This window comes from Physeter macrocephalus, chromosome 5 (assembly GCF_002837175.3).
Source record: "Physeter macrocephalus isolate SW-GA chromosome 5, ASM283717v5, whole genome shotgun sequence".
NCBI lineage: Eukaryota > Metazoa > Chordata > Mammalia > Artiodactyla > Physeteridae > Physeter > Physeter macrocephalus.
The window spans coordinates 106,390,735-106,399,691 of NC_041218.1; the positions used below are offsets into that span (position 1 = coordinate 106,390,735).

An 8,957-nucleotide genomic window follows, 5' to 3' on the forward strand; every position below is an offset into this window, starting at 1 on the left:
GGGGTGGCGGGGTGGCGGGGGGGCGGCGAAGGCGGGGGGAAGGGGGCGGCGGGCGGGTGTGGGCAGGGGGGCGGCGAGGGGTCTGAGGCCTGGGAGGGGCGCGGGGCCGGAGGGCTGAGGGGCTTCGCTGGCGGGCGAACGGGCAGGCCGGCCCGGGAATGTGTTCTCGTGGCGGGCGCGCTCTCGGCGGCGTCGGGTTCGGAGGCGGCCTGTGGGGAGGGGGCGTCCCGGTGGGCGGGCGCCGCGCTGGCGGAGGCTCCGCGGGGGGCGGCCGGGCGAGCCCTGGGCCGGGAGCCAGGCCGGAGGGGAGGGGCTGCACCCGGGGTCCCGGCCGGCGGGCGGTGGACCGTCCCGCCCCGTGAGCGCCGCAGGGTCCCCAGCCCTGTCAGCGCGGTGACTGCTGCCTCCGGGGGCGCCCCGCTCCGGGGGCGGGGGGACAGTCGGTGTGGCGGGGAGCATGTACTGTCTGGACGAACGCCACGTCCTACAACAGGCAGGGAAAACCCCAGAAGATGGGAATGCAGCTTGTGCATTGCTGCCGCCGAGTAACCTTAGTGATACAGATCTAGGAAGTGGTACTCGGGACCCGGCTGTGCCGCTGACGCGCGTGGCCAAGCCGTCCTTGGTTACCTGTGTCCATAGTTATTGGGTGAATGATTGCGCTGAAAGGACGAAGTAAGACTTAGGAGGTGAATGTTGAGCAAATAGGAGAGGGTGGAAAGGAAAGAGCAGGGTATTTAGGGAACAGGGACTAGAACTGTGTCTGAGCCTTTGTAGGAATCCCAGTTTGGCGGATGATAAAATGGGATGAAGCCGTGGAGAGGAACAGGATGTTCATAGTAACAGGAAAGTTGGTGAGAAATGGTTTCCAAGTTACCTCATTTGCAATTTCTCATTTCTGCTGTTGCATAAAAGATTAAAATAGGGTAAAATGGAATAGTGGAAAGAGGAATGAATTGTGTGTCAGGAGGTGTCAGTTCTAGTTTTGACTTTATGGCTTTAAGCAAATTAGGATCTCACTAGGCTTTAAGTTTATTTTTTTCAAAAATAATTACAAAGATTTATGAACATCTACCTACAATGTGACAGATTCTTTGTAGGGTTTATGGGAGAAACAAAGCTGTATCAAGCATGGGTCTTGCACCAAAAGAACTGCTGATTATTAAGCTATATTTATAGATAATTTGGAAGGTAAATTTTAGCATACATGAGTTCTTGGTTTTTACTTTACTTCAATACCCTTAGGAAGCTTCAAAGTTTTCTTACAAAGTTTTCTTCTGGATTGGCACGTAAATTCTACACATCTGTCAACATGATACATCCATCTACAGTCCTGTTAAAATCATTTTAACTTAATGTAAGGAGACTTATAAAAGTAACATGAGGAAAAAAATCTAAAATAAACCACTTTAATAACACACTTGTTCTCCTATTTCATTTATCACGACAGCTCTCTTATTCCATTTCTCACGCCAGCTTAAGTTTTTTTTTTTTTTTTTTTTGCGGTACGCGGGCCTCTCACTGTTGTGGCCTCTCCCGCGCAGGCTCAGCGGCCATGGCTCACGGGCCCAGCCCCTCCGCGGCATGTGGGATCCTCCCGGACGGGGGCACGAACCCGCGTCCCCTGCATCGGCAGGCAGACTCTCAACCACTGCGCCACCAGGGAAGCCCCAGCTTCACTTTTTAATGCTTCCTGTGAAATTGGGAAATTGTGAGAGATTCTGAGGCATCCTGTTTTAAGTGCTCATTTACAAATCCTTGAAAACATTTAGTATATGACTAAATACTATTGTTCGTATTTGTGATCCTCCACGCTGCAGTGACCTTTGGTGGCAGAGTGAAGGGGCATTTACGTGATGAAGTGCACACTACATGCAGTGAAACTGCTCATGTGCGAATTCCGGCACCGTTGCTCACTGGCTGTGTGACCTCGAGCAAGCTTCTGAGCTCTGTCTGCCTCAGTTTCTACATTTGTGCAGTAGAGATGATAATAGTAATTTTTAGGTATTTTCATGCTCATCATTTGACTTGATTCTCATACTGACTTCTCTCATTTTACAGATAAAACTGAAGGCCCAGTGATGTGAAGAGGCTTGCATGAGATCGTTCGTCTAATTTTCCTAGGGACAGAGCTTGGCTTGGTTTGTTTTGCTTTGCTTGTCTCTAGATCCCTTGTTCTTCCATGTTGCCTTTCGTTTGCTGATTAATTTTAAATCCTCTCCATCTAAACCTTTCCCTCATCACAGGGAAAATTATCATATAACTAAAACAGTTTAACCCATAATAGAGCATTATTATAATTTTTTTTTTGGCTGCGTTGCGTCTTCGTTGCTGTGCACAGGCTTTCTCTAGCTGCGGCGAGCAGGGGCTATTCTTCGTTGCGGTGCGCAGGCTTCTTATTGTGGTGGCTTCTCTTATTACGGAGCACGGGCTCTAGGTGCACGGGCTTCAGTAGTTGCAACACCCGGGCTCAGTAGTTGTGGCTCGCGGGCGAGCAGGGGCTATTCTTCGTTGCGGTGCGCAGGCTTCTTATTGTGGTGGCTTCTCTTATTACGGAGCACGGGCTCTAGGTGCACGGGCTTCAGTAGTTGCAACACCCGGGCTCAGTAGTTGTGGCTCGCGGGCCCTAGAGCACAGGCTCAGTAGTTGTGGCACACAGGCTTAGTTGCTCCGTGGCATGTGGGATCTTCCCGGACCAGGGATTGAACCTGTGTCCCCTGCATTGGCAGGCGGATTCTCAACCACTGCGCCACCAGGGAGGTCCTTAGAGCATTATTAAGTCAAGTCTTTAATCTTTTATATCTTGAATGCCTGAAAGCTATGGTTAGCTAGATGTTCCCCTATAAACGGTCTTTCCTTATAAATTTACCTTATAAATGAGAAGTCCAGTGTACCTTCCTTCAGATAGGCAGAGATTTTAAAAGTATGTTTAAAGTATTATGTCTTTGTTTCCTTCTGGATACTGAATCTTTTTCATCTTTGTCATTTGTTATAGAACCTCTAAAATGCAGGTCTCTAGCTCTAGGTCTGTACACTTGAGTGAATGGCAGAAGAATTACTTTGCAATTACGTCTGGCACGTGTACATCAGGAGAGAAGGCAGACGCGTACCGAGCACAGATTCTCCGCATTCAGTATGCATGGGCAAACTCTGAGATCTCCCAGGTCTGTGCTGCCAGACTGTTCAGAATATATGCAGAGAAATATTCTGCAGTTATTGATTCTGACAGTGTTGAAACTGGCTTGAATAACTATGCAGAAAACATTTTAACTCTAGCAAGATCTCGGCAAACTGACAGTGACAAGTGGAAGTCTGGATTGTCAATAAATAACGTGTTCAAAATGAGTAACGTGCAGGAGATGATGCACGCTGGCAGAAAATCCAGAGACTCTCTGTTGGCACCTGCTGATGAGTCAGTAGTCATCCATAGAGTGGCCGCTGTCTTTGATCTGCCTAAATATAGTGTTTGTGGTGGTTCTGGGGAGAGTGACCCATTAACTAACTCAGCCCATGGTGCCCATAGGACCAAAGACTTCCCAGAGGGCAGTCCTTCTTTGAAGTACCCTCAGAATGCCCAGCCACTTCTGGTCACTGACACCACTAAGACATGTCCTGTAGTCTCAGGACCTTTCGGTGAGTCAGCCACTGAAAAATTCCATGCCACACCATTATTTGGAAATGTCAAAAAGGAAAATTACAACTTCCCGAAAGCCAACATAGGACTAAGTGTGTTCTCATCTAATCAGTCTTGTTTTCCTTCTGGCTTTGAAAATCCACGGGAAATGAAAGCTTTTTATGGTTCTGGCACCATTGATGCACTTTCCACTCCAGTAATGAATAAGGCTTTTAGTAAAACAGAAGATAATGGCCAAAGCGAGGAGAGCAGCCTGCCTACTTTTAAAACTGCAAAAGAACAGCTATGGGTAGATCAGCAGAAAAAATACCACCAGCCCAAGCGTGCATCAGGGTCTTCACATGGTGGTGTCAAAAAGTCTCTGGGAGCTAGTAGATCCCGAGGGATATTTGGAAAGTTTGTTCCCCCCGTACCTAAGCAAGATGGGGGAGGTCAGGGCGGGGGCACACAGTATAAGCCTCATGGCGCAGGAGCTGCAGACCCAGCACATCCCGTGGATGAGCGTCTGAAGAACTTGGAGCCCAAAATGATTGAACTTATTATGCATGAGATTATGGACCAGGGACCGCCAGTAAATTGGGAAGATATCGCAGGAGTGGAATTTGCCAAAACCACAATAAAGGAGATAGTTGTGTGGCCCATGATGCGGCCAGACATCTTCACTGGCTTACGAGGACCCCCTAAAGGAATTCTGCTCTTTGGTCCTCCTGGGACTGGTAAAACTCTGATTGGCAAGTGCATCGCTAGTCAGTCTGGGGCAACATTCTTTAGTATCTCTGCTTCCTCCTTGACTTCTAAGTGGGTGGGTGAGGGAGAGAAAATGGTCCGTGCATTGTTTGCTGTTGCACGATGTCAGCAGCCAGCTGTGATATTTATTGATGAAATTGATTCCCTGTTATCTCAGCGGGGAGATGGTGAGCATGAATCTTCTAGAAGGATAAAAACCGAATTTCTAGTTCAGTTGGATGGAGCAGCCACATCTTCTGAAGATCGTATTCTAGTGGTAGGAGCAACCAATCGGCCACAGGAGATTGACGAGGCTGCCCGGAGAAGGTTGGTGAAAAGGCTGTATATTCCCCTCCCAGAGGCTTCAGCCAGGAAACAGATAGTCATTAATCTGATGTCCGAGGAGCACTGCTGCCTCAGTGAGGAGGAGGTCGACCTGGTGGTGAGGCACTCTGGGGGGTTCTCCGGGGCTGACATGACGCAGCTCTGCAGGGAGGCGTCTCTGGGTCCTATTCGCAGTTTACAGGCTGCTGACATTGCCACGGTAACGCCCGATCAAGTTCGACCAATAGCTTACAGTGACTTTGAAGATGCCTTCAGAACTGTGCGACCTAGTGTGTCTCCAGAAGATTTAGAACTTTATGAAAACTGGAACAGGACTTTTGGTTGTGGAAAGTAAATGGGACGCTTGAAATTAAAAGGTGGCATCTCTGTAGCCCAGTCTTCCCATTTTTTTAGCATAGGAAATTGATTAAGTGTACATCAAATGTATATTCTGAATTCTGTACCTCAAATAAAATAGAATAACAATAGCTCAACTTTTACAATTGATTGACTTAGACTATGTTAATATAAGCTCAATTTTCCTTCCAGTTACCACCTGATACGTAAGCCTATTCGTGCAAAATGGGAATGCCTTTTTTTTGTTTTGTTCCTAAGAGGTCTTTTCAGGATGTATACGATGAACAGTGAACTCAAATTGAAACTTAAAATCTGATTTGTATATGAGGATGTATCTGACTTACGTGTATCTTTTATTGAAGAAAGTTTCTTCTGAGGATCACATAATTTTTAGTATTGGCTAGGATAGTGGTTTACATTTGAAACTGAGTGTTGCTTACTGTTGTTTAATAGATTTTAAATCTCAACCAAAGCTAAAGTGAAAGTTCCAGTTTTTACTTTGTTCTGGCTTGTGACTGCTTATGGTTTTCTTCCCTTCCCAAGACTAATTAATTAAAACATGTTCAGAAATAGCAAAGTGTAATCTAAGATCAGAGACAGGTCCACAGAACTGAAAGGGGAAGAATGTTGTGTTTCTTCAGGGGGGTAGGTGATGTTTGAAAGTAGTATTTTATTTGGCACCACTTTACAACCTGTAGGGTTGGTCTCTTTCAAAAATAAATGTTTTCAGATTTTTAAAATGGACTGTTTTGTTTTCTAAATAGTGCATGTTCTATGTAGAAACATTGGAAAATAGAGGTGAACAAAAGGAAGAAAATAAAAGTCAGTTACCCTACCGCTTTGAGGACCACAGTGTTAACATTTCAGCGTCACTTCTTCCAGATGTTTTATACAGGAGTGGGGTTGTGCTGTGCCTTCTCGTTTGCAGCTGTTTTCTTTAAAGTCCCTCATCATCATCTTCCACGTTGACATACTTCTGCATCTTCCCGTACGTGAGTGCCTGGGATTCCGTGATATGAGGGGGCCTGTAATTTAGTTAGCCCTCTGTTACAGGGCATTCAGGGCAGTTCCTTAGGTTCACCTTTTGTATATAGTAAATAAAATATGTTAAATGCCTTAGTTATCTTTTTAAAAAACATATACATTTCTTGAGTAAAATTCTTGGATTAACGATTTTTAATGCTTTTGGCATGTGTCCTAAATTGTCTTCTGGAACAGTGGTACTTGTGTAGAATTCCTATCTGCACTGAGTCAAAGTGCCTGTTTACCTAAACCTGGTGGTCATGGACACTGTCCGGATGCCAATTGGACAGTACGCAGGTTTTGCATCCATCCATCCATTCAAAAAATATTTATTAGATGCCAGGCAGTGTTCCAGGTGCTGAAAGTAGACCAGTGAACAACAGACAAAAGTCCCTGGTCTCATGGAGATTACGTTCAAGTTCTAATGTTTTGAGAACAATTCAACTTAAGAAACGGAATTTGAAACTTCTAGTAGATGAATTTAGGCAATTTATATATTGTTTTAGTTTTTATTCTTGGTCTGTCTGCTATTTTTATGCTCTTTTAAAAGCTTTATATCTCCAACTTTTAGTTTTTCCCTTTGAAATATGTAGTTGTCTTTTATTAGAATTTGGATGTTAAATCTCTTGTTTTAATCTTTTGTTGTATCTTTTAAAATCTTAAAGCATTTCACCATGTTCATTACTATCTTCTTTACAGATCACTTCCACCCACTTGGATCTTACAATTACTGTAGTTATTTAGATTTATCATCAATTGCCCAGGAGGTGTTAGTGTTTTATTTAACTTTGTAACTTGGTCTTAATGTTTATCATCAGTTTTTTCTCGACAGCAACTTCTACGAGTTGTGACTTTCAACTCCATTGATCACCAACCATGGGGCCACATCCCTCGGTAGAACTTCTTTTTTTTCTTTTTTAAAAAAAATTTTTATTGGAGTATAGTTGCTTTACAATATTGTGTTAGTTTATACTGTACAGCATAGTGAATCAGCTGTACTTCTTTTAGATTTTGTCCAAGAGAAAAAAAATCTCATTGGCCCGGCTTATCTTGGACTAGGCAGAGCCGTGTCCCTTTTAGATTGTGAAATGGCCCCTCCTGAATAAAGGTCTTCTCTGTTCAAGTGAGACTCTAAACCTGAAAGGAATAAGCAAGTAGGATATTTTAAATAGGAGACAGGGAGTCACTTGGCAGTTTTTTCTATGTTATACCACATTAGAAGCATCCTTTCTCTCAGCGTTTCGTGATTTACAGTATGTTTCTGAGGCATTTGGGTAGGAAATTTCCTGAAACTTAGACTTGAGATTTCTTTCTATTTCTACATTATGAATATTCTCTTGTTTGAATATGGTAATTTTGGGTTGAATTCTTTCCTCCCAAGTGTTTTGTGCTGCACTGTCTTTAGCCATTGTTTTTGAGAAGGGAACATTTACCTGTTTTTTGTTTGTTTTGTTTTTTCTTAATGTCATTGAAAGATACACTTCCTTTGTAGAAATACACACATTTTACCAACACATGTAACTTGTTTATATATTAATGCTTAAAAATGTTGGTAGGAATACAGAAATTTATCTGAGTTTTTAATGTCAGGACTTTTTAAATGTTTTTGTTATACATCTAATTATAGTTTCTGGTTCTTTTGATGTGTATTCTTTGGGAAATTCTATTCCAATTTACGGTATTTGCCATTCTTTTGAAATTCTAATTCATTTTCTCAATTCCAAAATATCAAGTCTGCCTCTACATCGACAAGTTGTTAGGGGGGAATCCGTGTGAAGGGCATGGACTTCGGCACCAAATGGACACGTTAGACTCTGTCATTTACTAGTTGGGACTGTAGCCTATCTCTTTGTTCAGTCTCAGTTATGAAATTAGAGTAGTCTGTACCTATCTTGTTGGAGAATGAGAATGACACAGTAAAATACAGGCTTGGAAAGTCTGCTCAGCAATTGTGCACCCTCCTCTGTCCATCCAGCTCGGTTCCGCCTTCATTGCTTTGAAGAATCATTTTCTTTTCAACTGTTTCATGTGATTGTCTATTCCATCTTATTATTCTTAATTCTACCTTAATCCAGCGTGGTACTGGCACAAAAACAGACGCATAGATCAATGGAACAGAAGAGAGAGCCCAGAAAGAAACCCACACATCTATGGTCAATTAATCTTTGACAAAGGAGGCAAGGATATACAATGGAAAAAAGATAGTCTCTTCAGCAGGTGGTGCTGGGAAAACTGGACACCTACTTGTAAAAGAATGAAATTAGAACATTTCCTCACACCATATACAAAAATAAACTCAAAATGATTAAAGACTTAAACATTAAGACATGACACCATAAAACTCCTAGAAGAGAACATAGGCAAAACATTCTCTGACACAAGTCGTACAACGGTTTTCTTAGGTCAGTCTCCCAAGGCAATAGAAATAAAAACAAAAATAAACAAATGGGACCTAATCAAACTTAAAAGCTTTTGCACAGCAAAGGAAACCATAAACAAAAAAAGACAACGTACAGAATGGGAGAATATACTTGCAAATGATGTGACTGAGAAGGGCTTAACTTCTGAAATACACAAACAGCTCATACAGTTCATGGCTGACAGGCACATGAAAAAATGCTCAACATCGCTAATTATTAGAGAAATGCAAATGAAAACTGCAATGAGGTATCACACCAGTTAGAATGGCCATCATCCAAAAGTCAACAAATAATAAATGCTGGAGAGGGTGTGGAGAGAAAGGAACCCTCCTACACTGTTGGTGGGAATGTAAATTGGTGCAGCTACTATGGAGAACAGTATGGCGGTCTCTTTAAAAAGAGCTACCATGTGATCCAGGAATCCCACTCCAGGGCATATATCCAGAAAAGACAAAAACTCTAATTTGAAAAGA

The 8,957-nt window shown here is 43.2% G+C and overlaps 1 protein-coding gene across 3 annotated transcripts in view; it reads left to right on the forward strand.

Moving 5' to 3' along the window:
* FIGNL1 (fidgetin like 1) overlaps nt 1–6,150 on the forward strand; it is a 6,273-nt gene extending 123 nt beyond the window's left edge. Inside the window, exons 2-3 of one of the 3 annotated variants that reach the window (XM_024115149.3) lie at nt 2,062–2,141; nt 2,996–6,150. In XM_024115149.3, coding sequence (XP_023970917.1) covers nt 3,006–5,039 — 2,034 coding nt within the window. In that variant the 5' untranslated portion in view covers nt 2,062–2,141; nt 2,996–3,005 and the 3' untranslated portion in view covers nt 5,040–6,150. The remainder of the gene's footprint in view (nt 1–2,061; nt 2,142–2,995) is intronic. The other 2 variants (XM_028490292.2, XM_024115150.3) reach the window with 2 other exon arrangements.
* Nucleotides 6,151–8,957: the final 2,807 nt, after the last annotated feature.